The sequence below is a fragment of the Desmodus rotundus genome, chromosome 6 (genome assembly GCF_022682495.2).
Source record: "Desmodus rotundus isolate HL8 chromosome 6, HLdesRot8A.1, whole genome shotgun sequence".
NCBI lineage: Eukaryota > Metazoa > Chordata > Mammalia > Chiroptera > Phyllostomidae > Desmodus > Desmodus rotundus.
The window spans coordinates 241,097-258,813 of record NC_071392.1 but is presented as its reverse complement, the minus strand read 5'-3'; the positions used below and the strand labels follow the sequence as shown (position 1 = coordinate 258,813).

At 60.2% G+C, this 17,717-nt stretch overlaps 1 protein-coding gene across 3 annotated transcripts; it reads left to right on the top strand.

Annotated features, from left to right (window-relative positions):
- Positions 1 to 4,035: 4,035 nt before the first annotated feature.
- Positions 4,036 to 17,717, top strand: GCK (glucokinase). Of its 3 annotated transcripts, none has more exons than XM_024563075.4 (10): positions 4,036 to 4,634; positions 11,845 to 12,007; positions 12,454 to 12,608; positions 13,038 to 13,157; positions 13,931 to 14,026; positions 14,212 to 14,311; positions 14,638 to 14,821; positions 15,683 to 15,838; positions 16,200 to 16,433; positions 16,707 to 17,717. In XM_024563075.4, the coding sequence occupies exons 1-10, from the start codon at positions 4,611 to 4,613 to the stop codon at positions 16,849 to 16,851; spliced, it is 1,377 nt and encodes a 458-aa protein (XP_024418843.2). In that variant the 5' UTR covers positions 4,036 to 4,610; the 3' UTR covers positions 16,852 to 17,717. The 3 variants fall into 3 exon arrangements, with proteins under 3 accessions (XP_024418843.2, XP_045053379.2, XP_045053380.1); XM_045197444.3 differs by having other exon boundaries at positions 14,605 to 14,821; XM_045197445.3 differs by lacking the exons at positions 4,036 to 4,634; positions 11,845 to 12,007; positions 12,454 to 12,608; positions 13,038 to 13,157; positions 13,931 to 14,026 and having other exon boundaries at positions 14,227 to 14,295.

Here is a 17,717-nt window from a genome sequence, read left to right as displayed (position 1 = left end):
GTGGGACGGAGGGCGTCAGTGATGCTTTGTTCGTTTTTTGCACCTGTTCTCGGGGTCGGCAGGTGGCACAGCGCGGGCAGCAGGGTAGGGCCGCCAGTGTCAGCGTGCGCGTCCGCGGGAGGGCTGGCTCTCCGTGCTGGGCCCCGGGACGGGCTCCCCAGCATTCACGGGGGCGCCTGGCCTCTAAAGCCAGCCCTGCTGGACAAGATGGGCACCACCCCTTCCCGGAGGCCCAGCCCTGGGGGTCCTGCCATGCAAGAGCCAGCAGCCAAGATCGGGCCCCTGGGCTGTTTCACTGAGGCCGAGTAAGGGGCCGAGTGGAGGTGTGGTCAGGCTTCTGAAAGAGTCCGGAGCGTGTCATGCTTTGATGTATTGATTGTTTTGAGATAAGACATTTCAGGAACAGCAGGTTCAAGAGGGCATTCTGAGTCCCCTTGCTATTCCTGAAAGCAGGAATTAAGCCCCTATGGAGCGTGCCCTCTCTGTACCAGGAGGAGGGGAGTGTACCCAGCACCGGGGTGGACGGAGGCCAAGAGGACTGCATGAGCAGACCTTGCTAGTCACTAATCCACAACTGACTGTCCCTGCCCAAACCTACTCTGGACACATGGTCACTTAGGCTTGGCCTGAGGACGGCATCCTGACCTCTACGGAGCTGTTTGACAGTTGAGAGAAGCGATGTGATTTGCACGGATGAGGGAGGTGAGCGACCCTGAAGCAGAGTTAAGTACAAACTTCTGGTTAAACGTGGCAGGTTGAACACGCAGGTTTGTATGCACTCCCTGGCAGATCTCCACTCAAATGACAGAGGCTGCAGGGCACAGTGAGTGGGCAAGGCCACCCAGGGCGGGCAGGTGTCAGCTGGGAGAGGCACACTCTGCGATGGGGGCTTAGCGGGCGAGGGGCTCCAGCACGAGTGTCCTGGAGAGGCCCTCCACCCTCTCCCCAGATCCTCCAGCCAGGGAAGCACCACCTTTCGCCTCACCCTGGGGAGTAGGATGTGGGGCTTTCCTTCTGGAGAGTTGAGGGGTCAGGGCTTCTGCCCCCTTTGAGGTTGATGGCAGCACCACCTGTGTTTCTCGTCCCTGTTGGGAAAATGTGTCTGTGAGCCCCTCTCAAGGCTCTGGTCAGTGTGCAGTGTGGCTGCTTTTGGGTCAGGTCCTGTGCTCAGGGAGGGTGGGGCTGTTCCTGGGCAGGAAGGACCTCTCAGCCTCTGTCCTCAGCAGGAGGCAGAGGCCAGGAGCCTTGGGGGCCTTGGGCACTGCAGACTGCAGCCCAGTCCTTTGGCCTCCTGGCCTCTGTGGCCTCTTTTGAAAGTGATGATAATACCAGCCCTTCCTGCTGCTCCTGCACCAATCAAATGACAGAATGAATGCAACATTCTTTGTGGATTACAATGGTTTTAATCAGCATTAGTTATAATGACTTCTAATAAATATGTTGCCTTTCTTGCCGTAGCTGGTGTGGCTCAGTGGATTGACTGCTGGCCTGCGATCTACAGCGTTGCCCGTTCGATTCCCAGTCAGGCACAGGCCTGGGTTGTGGGCCAGGTCCCCAGTAGGGGGCGCATAAGAGGAAACCACACATTGATGTTTCTCTCCCTCTCTTTCTCTTTCCCTTCCCGTCTTTCTAAAAATAAATAAATAAAATATTTAAATAAATATATATACACACACATATATGTATCCTTTCTTTATGACTAAATCTAACAGGAAATGTGTGAGATCTACATGAGAAAAGTAATAAAACTCACCTGAAGTACATAAAAGGAGACCCAAACCAATGGAGCAACACCCCGACTTTCTCAGAAGAGTCAACGTTACAGAGATGTCAGTTCTCTAACATGAACTCCCAAATCCCCAAATTCTGTGCATTTCCAATGAAATCATCAATAGCATTATTTCATAAAACAGAGCATTCTAAGATTTATATGAAAGATAAAAAGATCATGGTAAAGAAAATTTTGTGGGAAAAAAAGGGATGTTGGCCACACCAGATATAAAAAAAAAAACTAGAAAGTTATGCCAACAGAAAGAGTGGACAGAGGGCTGCAGCACAGGCAGAGCTGAGGCCGAGGCAGGTGGCACCCAGAGTCTCTCCCCCCTTCAGACCAGTGTCACCCACGACACAGGAACAAAAGGTGACGCTCCTTGTCCCACGTCAAAATGGGGGGGGGGGCTGAGTCATCCTTCTTGTGCCCTGGCCAGCAGCCCATTCCAGACAGCAGCTAGACCCTGGGGGGCCCAGGGGACAATGGGAACCTTCCTGACAGGAAGAGAGTGGAAGATCGCTTAGTGCAGCTGCTCACAGCCCTGTCTTCCCTTCTGGGGCCACAGTGTGTTCCCAGAGGCTCTGGGGAGCTGTAGTTCCAGAGCTGGCCGTGTGGCCTGTGGGTCCACCTGCTGGGTGACCAGAACTGAGCGGTTTCTTACCCAAGAGAACAACACAGTGGCACTCGAGCTGTGATGCAGCTGACATCACAAGTCCACGGGGAAAGGGTGCCAGACTGGCACCTCATACCATGCACGAAACAAACAGAAGGACCAAAGTACTAACCACTAAAAAATTAGAAAAAATACTGGAAGGAAATGTGGGAGAAATTTTGTATTTTGGGGTGAAATTCATACAAAGGAAACACTTCTGTGTGATGAAAGGCACTATTAATTGAGTTGTCCAGCAATAAGCTGGAGGGATAATATAGCATATTAAACATAGGATTACTGGATATTGTAGAGAGAATATGAAAGTAGTTTATACAAGTTGAAAGATAAAAGATAATTCAGTAACAAAATAGTTAAATAACATGAACAAGTCATCTTCAGGGAAAAAATACAAATAACCACTAAACATAAAAAGCACATCCAGCCCTGGCTGGTGTGTGGCTCAGTGGACTGAGTGCTGGCCTGTGAACCAGAGGGTCGCCGGTTCGATTCCCAGTCAGGGCAAGTGCCTGAATTGCAGGCCAGATCCCCAGTAGAGGGCACGCAAGAGGCAACCACACATTGATGTTTCTCTCCCTCTCTTTCTCCCTCCCTTCCCCTCTCTCTAAAAATAAATAAATAAAATGTTTTTTTAAAAAATACAAAAAGATGTCCAGCACTTTGCAATTAAAATGACAATGAGACACCAGATCAGCAGTAAATGATGAAGATTTATCATCTCAAGGATTGGCTGGGATGTACCCAAACACCTACCGTTGGTGGAAAGGTGAATAAACTGATGAGGCCACGTGAGGGCCGGCCAGTAAGTCCTGCCCAGACATTCGGCTCTGGGAACCATCCAGAAGGAGCATGAGCACCTGTGACCCAGGGAAACACAAAGGTTTGTGACAGGAAACTGCAAGTCCAGGTGACCACGCCCAGGAGGCTGGCCTCCTGGCCGCTCCTGCTCGCTGCCTGCGCTGAGCCTGTGGACGTCCTCGGCCCCCGCTCTGCACTCCCACCCTTGTCCTGACTGAGAAGCACTGTGAGCATCACAAACACACCAGGTCGGACGGAGTCAGGCCAGAAGTTCCCATGTGGTCGTCTCCGGGTCCCATTTTGCTCTAGGTGTGAGTGAACCCCTGAGCCAGCAGCCCCCGACCCCCTGCTCCACTGCTGGGGTCTTCCCACCACCGGTGTCAGTGGGCTGCCTGGTCCCCAGGCTGAGGCTGGGTCTGTGGGCCTCTGGGCAGGCCCACTATTCTGGCTCAGACTACAAGACAGTGGCCAAGAAAGCAATGACAGGGCTTGTGGGTGTCCTGGGCATGTGTGGCAATGCCGGTGGCCAAGCAGCCCACGCCCTGTCCTCTGGTGCCCAGATTCCCGGGGGCCTCTGCTCTCTAGGACGTGAGTTCGGTAGCGGCTGCGCCTGTCCTGGGAACTGCACAGGTGGCAAGGCCGCAGTGATGAGGCCACTGCGCTGTTACTATGGAGATGGGGTGGGGGCCTCCTGCCTTCAGCCCGAGTTTTCCGCATGGCAGCTTTAATGACAGGCAGCCAGCCCCGCTGAGGCCGAGGGCTGAGCGGGGGCCCTGCTCCTGGTTGCCATGGCAGCGCTGGCCCTCCCAGGCACAGGAGGCCCCGCAGCAGAATGCCCCACCACACACCTGGTCACTGCACACCTGGCCGCAGCAGGAAGTGTTGGGTGGCGGCTGAGTCCTGGGAAGCAGGTTGGAGTGTGAAACAGTCACCTTCAGCCTAATTACTCCAACGCTACCTCAGCCACAGGAAGGGACCAGAGCTTTTCTGCTGAGTCTGCGTAGAGGCCACCACGCCGCCCAGCTCAGCACAGCCTGGAGAGAAAGCTGACCAGCCCTGGAGCCCAGTGATGGCCTTGCCCTGACCACCCCCAGCCTGAGGAGGCCTCTGTGGGGAAGGCTCCCAGCTGTGGCCCTGAAGACAAGACTCAGGGGCTCGCTGGGGACGATGAAAAGGAAGAAGCTCTGTGACTGAAGCTCCAGCCAGAAACCAGCCGAAGGTGGACCCTGTTTTCCCAGACGCCAGGGTCAGCGTGGCCCTGTGTTGGGAGAAGTCTTGGGACTTTCCTGCCAGGAGACTTGCTGGGGAACGCGGAGGGATCCCGGCTCGCACGAGCTGGCCGAGGGGCCAGTGCCGGATGACAGTGTCAGGATGGAGAACGCCGCGAAGGAAAAGGTAGCTCTGCCTCCGCTGGCTGCAGAAGCCTCCGAGCTGTGTCCCCGCATCTGGTGGTTGGTTTGGCACAGTCACGCGCTTGCTGCTCAGAGTCTGCCTGAGGCACAGGCCCCTTAGGAAGACCCACTGGGCAGGGAGTCCTGGGCACCGGCCTTGCTGGCAGAAAGTCCCTTCCTTCCAGCAGACCAGGTCCCCCCACTTCAGACTCCAGCCCGTGACCCAGCAGTTAAGCAGCCAGGGGACCTGGGGAGCGACTTCTGCTGGTTAGAGGGTCTGGGGAGGTCAGAGCCTGTGGCAGAACCCACTGCCCAGCCACAAGATGATAGCCAACAGACAGGACAGCAGGTGTCAGGTACCACATGCCCTCGAAGGAAGCTTCGAGAGGAGCCTGAGGGCCATTCCTCCTGGCAAGGAGCAGAGAGCAGTTACTTTTTGCAAAACAAAGAGAAACCCAGACACCCTCTGAGCCAGCCCTGTGCCCACACAGTGAGCAAGGAGACTGTGCATGGCACAGGGAGAGGGGCCGGGGCGGGGGCCGGGGCACAGGGGCCACTCAGGGTGAGGCCTGGCCGTCCCTGCAGCATAATCTCCTCCTCGCATGTTGTCCTTCCTCCTTCTGGGAAATGACGAGGTCAGCACAAACCGCGGCTGGCCTGTTCCCGACAGAGCTGATGAGGTCAGGGGAAACCAGCCAGCCCGGTCGGGGTGCCCCAATGCAGGCAGCCGAGCCCCCGCCTGCCACTCAGCCCCTGCGCTGTGGCTGCAGGCAAGCACCTGAGGAGAAGCGAGGTGGTGTCTGTGGCACAAGCACAGGGATGGCTTGGGGACAGCTCGAGAGGCCTATGGCCGCCACAGGGCAGTGGTGCCGAGCACCCATCCCCAGGCTCGGGCGGGCCCATGTCCCTTCCTGTTCGTCCCAGGGGACACAGAGCTCCACCTGGCAGAGCATTTCTACTCCAGAGGCAAGTGGTGCTGGTCTCGGTTCGAGAGCAGGCTGGCTGGTCCGGGCCCAGGGTGGAGTGAGTCACGTGCCTTCAGGAGGCAATAAAAACCTCCGTCCTCAACATAAATAACATTTTAATGCAAACTCTAAGGAGTCAAAAATTAACACAAGACGTTATGATGAACAGAATACCAAAATTCTAAGGAAAGGTGGGGGAGCGTGGCTGGCTGGCGGCTCCTGCAACCGAGGGCCGAGGGCAGCTGGGGGAGCCCCATCGGGGCCCCTCCGGTCCTGGGTCAGGGTCACGCTAGGAATGTGAGCTTCATTGCCCGGCCCAGCAGGCCCAGCTCTGGGTCCCCTGGGAAGCGTAGTGTCTGGCTCACACTGTCACAGTCGTCCTCGGCAGGCCCTGGCTGTGCCCACCCCAGGCTCCCAGGAGGGGAGCACTCGGCTGCTTCGGAGGGGACCTATGTCATCCTGGTCTCTCTTCCTGTCTCCCTGGTTCCCCTCACCTGCACTGACCTTCAGGTCTTACCTGGGGTCACCCTTCTGTGGCCTGCAGGACTGTGTGGCCCCATGACCACTTCCAGCGGCTTTCCTGCATAGACGCCAGCCCAGCACAGCTTCTAGGGCTCCTTGGGGGCAGGTCTGCTCCCACCAATGCTGCCCTGAAATTGGGCCCTGGGGACCCGTTGGAACCTTGGTCCAAACTTCTCTGGCCCTTGTGTGGGCCCAGTGCCCCCCTCGAGTACCTGGAGGGCGGGAGACGCGGGACTTGGAACACATGCCTTTGGCTGAGTGTGAGTTGGCTCCGGTGCCAAACGAAACACTGTGGACCCGGCAGCCTGAACAACAGCTCCAGAGGCTGAAGGCCGAGACCAGGGAGCCGGCACAGCCAGCCAGGTGCGGGCCCCTTCCCTGGCTTGCAGATGCCACCTCCGGCTGTGTCCTCACTGGGGGAGTGAGGGCACTGGCTCTTCATCTTCTCATAAAGATGCTAATCTCATCAGGGCACTTCCTCAGGGCCTCGTCTACCCAACCACCTCCCAGAGCCCCACCTCCACGTGCTGGCATACTGGGGTCAAGGCCTCCACGTGTGGATCTGGGGACACAATTCGGTCTAGACCGTGGGGCCAGGGGCCCGGCCTGGAAGGAGCTGACCTCCCTGCATTCAGGCTGCCCTGAGGTCCTGAGAGAAGAGGAGGCTCAGAGGTGGAGGGGGGCTGCTGCTCACCCAGCCTCGCCTCCCCACCCCTTCAGGGGACAGCTGACAAGACCCTGCCTGTGGGGGACACAGCTGCCCACGGACAGGTGGCCTGGTGCCTGGTCAGATGTGCCCTCAGTGGTGTGGAGCTGGGCGGGGAGGCTGTGGCCCAGGGGAGCTCTGCTGGCCACCTGTGCCCCGGCCCTGCATCGAGGTACCTCAGAAAGAGCACTACGACCCCCAGCATGGCCCTGGGGACCAGCCCTGAGCCGAAGCTCGGACAGGGGCCAAACCCATGCTGCTCCTGCGGCTGAGAGGGCAGCTGAGCCATGCAGAGAGAGGCATTTCTGCAGAGTTGCCCTGAAGCCAGCCCCAGGCGAGAGAATGGGGCCGTGCTGGAGCCTGCCCGGAAGGTCCTGCGAGGGCAGCCAGGCGAGCTCCCCAGGTCCCCATCCCCGTGCCAGAGGGCTGGCCCTGTGGCCCTGCCTCTCTACGTTGACCTTTCCTTCCCACCCCTGGGGTGGATGCTGGCCCTCGCCCCCTTCAGGACACAGCTCTCTCTCTCTCTCTCTCCCCCGCTGTCAAGCATGGACGCAGAGGGATGAGGGGCTGTGGCCAGGATGGAGCTGTGAGAAGATGGTGGCAGGGGGTGGTGGGTTAGGCTCAGGGAGAAACCCAACCTGGTCCCAGAACCTGGTGTGTCCAGACCCACCGGCAGGGTGGGGCTGAGCCTGCGGTCGCCCCCTCCTCACCATCCCAGCTCCAAGTCCCGCAGGGCATGAAAGGCTTTGTAACCCTGGCACAAGGCAGTTTGCCAGCGTGGCCCTGTCGAGAGCGGAGAGTGGCCCTCTTCCCCCTCCCTCTGCGTCACCAGCCTCGCCACCTTCCACTGCTGCCGGACTTGGCGGATGCTTGGCCATTTGCCGACCTGGAGTCACTCACATTCGGATCCTGCCCGCAAACCAGTCGTCTGCTTCTCGTCTCATTAACGAGGCTTTTATTACGACTCGTCGTGGGTCAGACCTTGCTCTGGGCACTTCTGTATCCACGTTTTTAAAAACTAGCTGAATCCAGTGTTCATGGGAGAGGAAGGTTTTGACGTCTGCTGACATTTTTTTCTATTTGTACCTATTGAATTAGAGTTTTCCATTTCTCCTCGAGTCAACTTTGATAACTTGTATTATTTTGAGAATCGTCCATTCTCTCCCAATGTTCAAACGGTACTGGAGCGGGTCATATCCATGACCTGCACGAGGCCGTTCAGGCTCCGTCCCTGGGTGGCTCCTCGCCGTCCCCTCTCATCCTTGATCAGACCCCGAGTGTTTGCAGTTCCATTGGTCTCTTTAAAAACCGCGTTGGGGTGTGCTTGTTGAGTTTATTGCTGTTTTCATTTGTGCGTTTTCTGTGTAATTGGTGTTTGCTTTTATCATTCTTGACTCTTTTATTCTCATTTTCCTTGGGTTGGCTTTATTTTCTGTGTGTTGGGGCTCTTGGCATCCTGAGCGGACCGCTTTGCTCATCAATGTCCGTTTACTTTGTCCCGCGCCCACGGGAGGGTGTTCCCGCTCCCGTGGGGCCTGCTGGGCCAGGGACCCCCTGGGTGTCTTTGGGGCCATCACAACCAGCCAGGGGTCCATGCCCGACTCAGACTCCTGTCAGCCCCGCCAGCTGGGCTCGCCCTCGGCTCACGCCAGGTTCAGGCCACTCCAAACACCCGAGTTCCTGCCACCTGCCAACACTGCCCGCCATCCCCTCTGTCTGGAGCGCCGGTCTCTACCTGGCTACCTTTCATGCACCAAGGACACCAGGAGGAGTTGAGAAGCCCCGTCCTCGGCCTCTGGAAACCTCCTCAGTCTCTCCCGAGCTCCTGAAGGACTCAAGCGTCCGTCTGTCTGTCTGTGCAGCCACCTGCTGTCCCTCTGCAGGACTAAGCTCCTTGAGGACTAAACCCTAGTCACCAGCATGCCCTCTGATGGAGCTCGAATCAGGGACCCGAACGTTAAATCAACGAAGGACCCAGGCTCCCTGCCCAGCAGGCACGGTTACCTGGGCCCCAGTGTGCCCCGTGCCTCCCGCCTCGGCTGCCCCTGGCCTCTGTCCCTGGTGTGCACTGCCTGACTCTCGCCCCCCAGGCCCCAACATGGAGACGCAGCAGAGACTCGCACCGTGGTGCTGGCTTCCGGGCTGCCCTGTGTAGGCTCGAGGGGTGCACACACCGGGGCCCAGCTGGTGCCAGGGGCCGCAGGCCAATGGGGGAGGGACCAGCCCCCTGGAAGCCTCACCCCTAGGCCCACTTTCCTTCCCATGAAATGTGAGGCCTGGTGCTTTGACCCATGTTAACTATGACCCTCCATCCTTCAGAGCCGGGGCTTTGGAGCCTTTGCACAAAAACAGCAGATAAGGCCCAACCCTTGTCTGTCTGTCTTTTTTTTTTTTATCCTCAACTAAGGACATGCTTGTTGATTTTTAGAGAGAGGGAAAGGGAGGGAGAGAAAGAATAACACCAACATGGGACAGAAACATCAATCAGTTGCCTCCTGTACACCCCCCACCCCCAACCGGGGGTCAACATGTGACCCAGGTGTGTGCCCTGACCAGGAATTGAACTGGAGACTTTTCGGTTTACAGGACGACGCTCCAACCAACTGAGCCACACGGCCAGGGCCCAACTCTTTGTGGGTTTTGCTGGATTTTTAGACATTACTCCACTAATACACATTTGTTGCAGAAAATGTAGGAGATACAGATAAGCAAAAAGGAAAGGAAAGTCACTCCTGTTTCCACCACCAAGATCATTGCGACCATCATGTAGCTGTGTGCCCTCCCGTGCCCTCCTGTGTCCTTCTGTGTCCTCCTGTGTCCTTCTGTGTCCTTCCGTGGCCAGGAGCCCGGGAGGTGCAGCAGGGGCTCTCCCGAGGCTGCAGACGAGGTGTCGGCATGGCTGACTCATCTGCTCTTCCATGGTTCCCGCTCTTTCCTGGCATGGTGGAGCTATCAGTGGGCCCTGTGTGTCCTCACGGCCCAGCACCTGCTTCCCCCAGACTGCAGAACCCGAGAAAGAACAAGACAGATGCCTCCAAGTCACTCCTCACCATTTCTGCAACGTCCTATTTGCTGCACAGGCTCAGCGCACGCAGCCTGGACGGGCCCACGTGGGGCTGCATGCGGAGGTCCAATGAAGCCATTGTGCTCTGTTTTGGGACAGGGATCAATTGTGCCACAGGCTTCCTGGGAAGTGACCACACTGGCCACCAGCAGGAGAGCCTGGCATTCTGTCAAGCCACCACCCCTGGCCTGCTCACTTGGGGACCCCTGCTAATTTGAGCAGGGCTTGTCGCTGGTGAGACCAGTTCCCACCCGGAGGTGGAGGGACACGTTGTTTGCTTGTGAGGCTCCTTCTGCAGAACAGACTCCTAGGGGAGAAATTGTTACATCAGCGTGAAAGGTGGACAGCAGCTCCAGGGTGGTTGACTCCGTGTGATCTCCAGGGTTCCCCAAGGGACTATCTGGCCTATGAGCTGCAAATCCGGGGCCTCGGCCCACAGTTGGTGGCCTGGCCACGGACAGGGGAGCCTTTGGCTGGGGCCCTGATGAGCCCAAGCACACGGCCACCAGGAGGGCTTCCAGGACAGAGGGCCTGAGGGCTGGGTGGACATTGAGCTTGGGTAGAGCCCTGTGAACAGCCCTGTTTGGGGGAGATGCTGGGATTCCTCGAGCCTTTCCTGATCTAGAAGACGGGCGGTGCTGGGGCCTCCTCCAGTGAGCCGGATGAAGGGGTGAGCCTCGTGTAGAGGGCTGGGCTCGGGGCCTGGGATGTCGTCCCTTTGAACGTGTGAGAGAGACAGGCATGGGGGCAAACTGGTGGGCGGGGCCCTGAGGGCACCACGCTCCCGGCCAGGCCCAGAGCTGCAGACCGCGCCTGCTCAGCACACACTGGTGTTTGAATCTGTGCGTTTTTCTCGTAGACTCGGTCAGCCCTTTGTGACCTTCCCTGGGTTTAAATGCAGAGCCGCCATTCCTAAGTTAGGGTCTGCATTCATCAGGAATGCACCGGGCTGCAGGGAAGCAAAGACCTGAACTGTGCCTTCCGGAGTCAGCGTAGAGGTGGGGGTCTGGGGCTGACTCCAAACGTCAGTGACACGTCCTCAAGGCCGGTCCCACCCCCGTCCCGCCTCTCTTCTCACCCTGCAGAGATCTGCAGTCTGCTAACAGCTTTCCCTTCAGCCTCAGCTCCTCGCAGTTGCAGAGCAGCTGCTGCCCCTTGCACACCCTGCGGCCCACCGTGGAGGGCGCTGGCCTCCCGGAAGGCCCTCTGCTGCTAATGCCTGTCACTGGCCAAGTTTCCAACTTTAAGCCAAGTCGCCAGCCCAGCGGGATGGGACAGCTGTGCCTGGTTTAGGTCCCGGGGCCTGGAGAGGGGCTGCCTTCCTTTAACATGCTGCCCCCCAATGTAGCTATGCTGCTTCCTGGCTGGACTCCTGGTGTTGGCACCCCACCTACATGGAGGAGGAGACCCTCCGCTCTTATCCGAGCATCTTTTCTTGCCTTTTTGGTTCAAATAGCCAGTGAAGGAAAGCGGCCGTCTCTGCAGGCATGTGTACCCTCTTGCAAAGGGCGGGGGGAGCCACAGCACCATCCAAGGCAGCAGAGCGAGGTCCCACGCCCTGGGGGCACCTGGGCTCCTCGTGCTCTCCTGCCTCAGCATCAGCCCCGGGGCGGGATGACCGGGCCCCCCAGAGAGGTCGGCTGCCCCTCGCCCTCCACACAGGCTGTCCCAGCCTGTGCTGCACCCACCTCCTGTCTGTGCCTTCTACTCCTGTGGCCACCCACACCGGCCCTCTGCCCTCTGCCCTCTGCCCTCAGCCCCGACCCCAAGGCACATCTGTGAGGCTGCAGCTGGTCTTGGAGCTCTAATTGCTCAGCTGGTTTTCACTGTGGAGGTTTGAAGTGATGACCACCCTGGCCCAGGGCCTGAGGGTGAAGGAGACCCTCAGTGTGAGTGGGGAGGGCCGATGCTGGTGCCATGGACCCCCGCACCCAGCTGCGCCCCTCCCCCTGAGCAGGTGGAGCAGATCCTGGCAGAGTTCCGGCTGCAGGAGGTGGACTTGAAGAAGGTGATGAGGCGGATGCAGAAGGAGATGGCCCGAGGCCTGCGGCTGGAGACTCACGAGGAGGCCAGTGTGAAGATGCTGCCCACCTACGTGCGCTCCACTCCCGAAGGCTCAGGTACTGCAGGGGGCCGGCCGGGCAGCTCCTCAGGGGTGCAGCTGTCCCCCTGCCCTCCCAGCGGCTCTGTCCCCAGCAGCCCCCAGACAGGCCCCAGTGGCCAGGCCACAGAAAGGCTGGTGCTCACTAGGCACGCCCGGCTCTAGTGCCTGCAGGCTCACCGTGGCCTCGGGAGCCTGGTTTTTCTCATCAGACATCGAGAACGTGGCTCCCTGTGGTCATTGCCCCTCCCCTGAGTCCGAGTCTGGGCCATTTCACTAGTTTTTCAGTTGAGCACTGGACTTGGGGTGACTTCTATTCAGGGCAGGGTGTTCCCAGGATTTCCCAGTTCACCTTTGACCCCTTGTGCCATTCCCCTGGTCTTACGGCCCCAGGGCCTGCCTGACTTCCCTCCCCACCTTGTGGGCCCTGCCCCGAGGCTGACAAGCTCCTGCCTGTGGCTGCAGAAGTCGGGGACTTCCTGTCGCTGGACCTGGGCGGCACCAACTTCAGGGTGATGCTGGTGAAGGTGGGCGAGGGCGAGGAGGGCCAGTGGAGCGTGAAGACCAAGCACCAGATGTACTGTATCCCCGAGGACGCCATGACGGGCACGGCTGAGATGGTGAGTGGCCTCAGTGCTCGGTGAGCACTGGAGGGGCCGCCTGTCCACCTGAGTGGGGGCTGGTCACCAGCAGTGGCCAGAGTGGGTGGCCAGGACACCCGGACGCAGCAGAGGACACTAGGGTGCTGGAGGCAGAAGTCACAGTTACAGCCAGGGACGAGGACCCTCAGTCCAAAGCCTGAAGCCAGTGACCCTGTGACGGAGCACAGCTGGGCCAGGGACCAGCCCGTCTGCAGCTGCTCTGGCCCTGGGCTGCCGTCAGCAGATCAGCAGCAACTCAAGGCCCGAGTCCCCACAGGCAGTGAGACCAGGAGCCAGGGACAGACTGCAGGCCTGAGTTGCCTGTCCTGGGGGCTGATGGCTCAGCACAGGCTCTGGGGTGGGGTTGGGGGCCGCGGCAGCCCACCGCTGTGGCCGTGGCTCTTCCAGCTCTTCGACTACGTCTCCGAGTGCATCTCCGACTTCCTGGACAAGCATCAGATGAAGCACAAGAAGCTGCCCTTGGGTTTCACCTTCTCCTTTCCCGTGAGGCACGAAGACATCGACAAGGTGGGGCCCAGGGAGGCTGGGCAGAGGGATGTCAGACCGAGGGACGTCAGACCAACGGACGGATGGTGGACACGCACCCCAGAGAAAGGCACCCTGTGGGAAAGCGCCCTGGGTTTGAATTGTGCCCGTCTCCCGCATCTGTGACACTGCGGGAAATGACGTCAGCTGGTGCTCACTGTCGGCCTTGACTTCTCCACGGCACTGCACGCACCCCTGTCACAGATCAGGGACCGAGTTAGTGCCTGGCCCAGGGAAGCAGCAGTGCGGGGGCTCCAGCCAGGCAGGTGGGCTTGTCCTGCAGGCCAGAGCGTGGTTACCGAGCCAGGCGCCCGGCACAGTGACACACACGGAACACGCAGGCCAGCCGCGCACACACCTGTCTGACACAGGCCTCACGGCAGGGCAGTGGCAGCAGCGATGTCCTGCGCTGGGTTGCGCAGCCCTGGGCCCCACAGCACACTGAGCACCAGGCGGTTCCCTCACCTGCCACAGGCACACTGCTGGAGAGGAGCCCGACCTTGCCTGGGCAGCTCCCCTCCTGATTGTGTCCTTTCTCTGGGGCGACGTCTCTGGGCTCTACCAGACAACGCCCTCAGATCTCTGAGACCCGGCTCTGCAGAAGTACGGGTGGGGGTGGCCGACTGTCTCCAACCCTTGCAAAGCACTGAGACCCTCAATTTTCTCACCTGCCCTGCAGCCCCAGGCAGACCCCCACTCCTTCCCCCCTGTCCCAGTCCTCGTCAGCAGCCACTAAGGCCCCCCTGTCCCCTCAGGGCATCCTGCTCAACTGGACCAAGGGCTTCAAGGCCTCGGGAGCAGAAGGGAACAACGTCGTGGGGCTCCTGCGAGATGCCATCAAGCGGAGAGGGGTGAGCAGGCACCTGCCCCTGGCTGCCCCACCCCCGCCCCTCCCTCAGGCCAGGAGGCCAGGGAGGGTCTTGTGGGTGCCCCCCTCAGGAAGGGGTCTCAGCCTCCTTTGTTGGGCTGGACCGGCCCAGAGCAGACTGAATGGAGACCCCGGTCCCACCACCGCTGCCTCTGTGCCTCCCGGCAGGACTTTGAGATGGACGTGGTGGCGATGGTGAATGACACGGTGGCCACGATGATCTCCTGCTACTACGAAGACCGCCAGTGTGAGGTTGGCATGATTGTGGGTAAGGACGCGGGGCACGCTGGACACGCTTCCCTCAGTCCTCCCAGCTGCCCAGACAATGGGAGGAGGAGGTGTTACCAATCCCGCTCAGGGAAGAGCAACAGCCCAGAGAGGCGGGTTTACCCACCCAAGGTCACACAGCAAACCCAGGCCCTGTGTGCGCCTAGGAGAGTGGGAGCACACAGGCACACGGGGGTGGGAGCCAGGGAGACAGGGAGGGCGCAGGGGCTTCCTGGAGGTGGGGGGCAGCGCATGGAGGAGAGGCAAGCTGGGGAAGGCGGCCCCTGCCCCCAGGCCCCAGGTGGTGTGTCGCTGCCGCCCGCCCAGGCACCGGCTGCAACGCCTGCTACATGGAGGAAATGCACAACGTGGAGCTGGTGGAAGGGGACGAGGGCCGAATGTGCGTCAACACTGAGTGGGGCGCCTTCGGGGACGCGGGAGAGCTGGACGAGTTCCTGCTAGAGTACGACCGCATGGTGGACGAGAGCTCCCTGAACCCCGGCCAGCAGCTGTAAGCGCCCCCTGCTGGTGCACATGGGGCCGCCATGCACGGGACAGGCTTGTGTTTAAGCGGGTCTGGGGAAAAGCACCCTGACAGTCCCTCGGTGCCGGGGCTCACCTCTTCCTCCAGTTCACACGTGGGCGTGCCTCTCTATGAACCAGGAGCCCTCCGACGTGAATGTTTCGTCCTCAGAAAGGGGGTCCATGGGTAGATGGGCCTGGACCTCCCCCATTCCAACAGGCACAGGAAGGCTCAGAGGCGTTCCCCCAGCCTCGTTAACCGGGTTTAACCTGGAGCTCCCCAACGCATAGGCCTGCCCGCACTCACAGAACAGACACAGCATTTTGTGGAATGCTGGGGGCTCACAGAGCGCAGCTAGTTGGGAATCGGTCTGTCCTTTAGGGACCACCTCCTGCACCAGGCTCCTGCTAATTCCCACCATCAGCTTTGCCTCTGGCTCCAGAGACCTCTGCTAGGTCGGCAGCAGTCCACCGGCTTCAGGCCCAAATAACGGATGCTCACAGTGGTGCAGGAGGGGCTCAGGGCTCAGGAGCCCTAGCGGGCGCACCCCAGCATGATCCCCAACCTTCTGAGGCCTCCCCAACTGTGAAACTGGGTGGTGAGGACAGCACCCCATCTCATGGGCCAGGACCCCCCGTTGACTCAGCGCAGGTCTGGTCACAGACGGTCTTAGAAGGACTGGACCAAGGCCCCGCTGTGGAGCGGGGGTGGAGGTTCTAATGCCCCAGTTGGTAGAGGAGCGAATGGGAGGGGTCCAGGTTTGGCACGGAGTCACAGCGCCCCTCCCCTCGTGGCCCTGCCTCTGCGGGGACCTCCCCACCGGGAATGATCGGATTGTGCTTTGCCCAGGTACGAGAAGCTCATTGGTGGCAAGTACATGGGTGAGCTGGTGCGGCTCGTGCTGCTGAAGCTGGTGGACGAGAACCTGCTCTTCCGCGGGGAGGCCTCGGAGCAGCTGCGCACGCGCGGCGCCTTTGAGACACGCTTTGTGTCGCAGGTGGAGAGGTGCGTGGGGGTGGTAGGGCAGGCCGCGGGAGGGGTGGCCTCCGGTCCCCAGTGGAGCCATCGCGGCCCCTCCGTGGCTCCCCACCTGCCGTGGACAATATCTCACTTCATCCACGCAACAGCCCGGAGGCGGGGCAGGGTCGCCCACATTAGAGCGGAGACCCTGGACACACAGAGGAGTAATGACCGGTTACTGCCAGTCGCTGGCAGAATCCAATCCACTTCCCGTCCTCCCAGCCCGATTCCCAAGCGCTTGGCCTGACTCAGGTGGGCAGGGGTAGGGGACGAGGCCGCCGCTGCGGGGGGACAGGCTGCCCAGGCCCAGCCATCCTCTAGCGACGCCTTCCCCTGCGCCCCACAGCGACTCTGGCGACCGCAAGCAGATCTACAACATCCTGCGCACGTTGGGGCTGAAGCCCTCAGCCACCGACTGCGACATCGTGCGCCGCGCGTGCGAGAGTGTGTCCACACGCGCTGCGCACATGTGTGCCGCGGGGTTGGCAGGCGTCATCAACCGCATGCGCGAGAGCCGCAGCGAGGACGTGATGCGCATCACCGTGGGCGTGGACGGCTCAGTGTACAAGCTGCATCCCAGGTGAGCCCGCCAGGGGGCCCACCTCTGCCACGTGGGTGCGGGTCCTGAGGGCAGAGCCCCGGCCTCCATCTCCACCCACGGAAACACTAGGGGAGAGGGACGCTAACCCAGGTTTCTATTTCCTCTTCCCCGCGGCCAGGTGCAGGGAAGGGGTCCGCTAGGTTTGCCCCAGCACTGCTCTCAGGAGGCTGGTGATGCCCAGAGGGTGGGCCTGGGTGAGGCCACATGGGAGCAAAGGGAGGAGGGACCTCAGTGCTGCTTCCCCCCACTCAGCTTCAAGGAGCGGTTCCACGCCAGTGTGCGCAGGCTGACACCCAGCTGCGAGATCACCTTTATCCAGTCGGAGGACGGCAGCGGCCGGGGCGCGGCTCTGGTCTCTGCTGCGGCCTGTAAGAAGGCCTGCATGCTGGGCCAGTGACAACAGCAGGGGCCTGGCAAGGAGGAGGCTGCCCCGCCTCTGGGCCCGGGAACCAGAGCACAGTGCTCCCAGGCCCACCTCCCACCCCTGCTGCCACTGCCACCGGGATAACTGGATATGGGAAAGACCGGAGGGAGAAGGCCTGCAGAGAAGGCTGGCACCCCAGGCAGGCCAGTGCTTCCTGAGTCCGTGGTGGGCTGACCCTAGGACCCTAACCGGGCTGGGGGCTGCAGGAGCAGGAATGGAGACCCCAAGTCTTCATGTTTCTGCTGGAATCAGCCACCAGAGGGGACTGGTTCGCTCAGGACTTTGTTACGAACCTGCGCTGCATGTCTGGAAGCTTTCAGCTTGGTTTGGCCATGCCCAGGCCCCACTCTGGGGAGGGGGATTCCTCTGGACTCTGCTGGGGCCTGGCGTCCCTGGAAATGCAGCCCACATGGGGAGGCAGCCCCAGAGACCTGGCCAGGCCTAGGTCTGGGCTCCACAGGGGGGCCGGGGCTGCTGACTGCCCGGGCCTGGCCAGGGTTTTTTTTGCCTGGGCAAGGGGAGAGAGATGGGAGGGGACCATTTCCAGCATGGAGGATGCAGTACCCAGAAGCCTGAGGATGGCAGCCCCTTCCTTCCCAGGCTGCCATCCCTGAGTGCTCTGTGGTTCCAGGATGGACCTTCACAGGAGGTACAAGAGACGGCCCGCAATCCCCCAAAGTCGGAGGGTCCAGGGAGAGGAGGGCACCCCCACATGGCTGCCACATGGGGGCAGCACTGGGTCCCACCCCTCTTCTCACCAGATCTCCACATGCCACATGGGCCTCTTCATTCCCAGCCTGGGACCGTGTGGTTTTTTAAATTAAAAGTTTAAAAGGTTA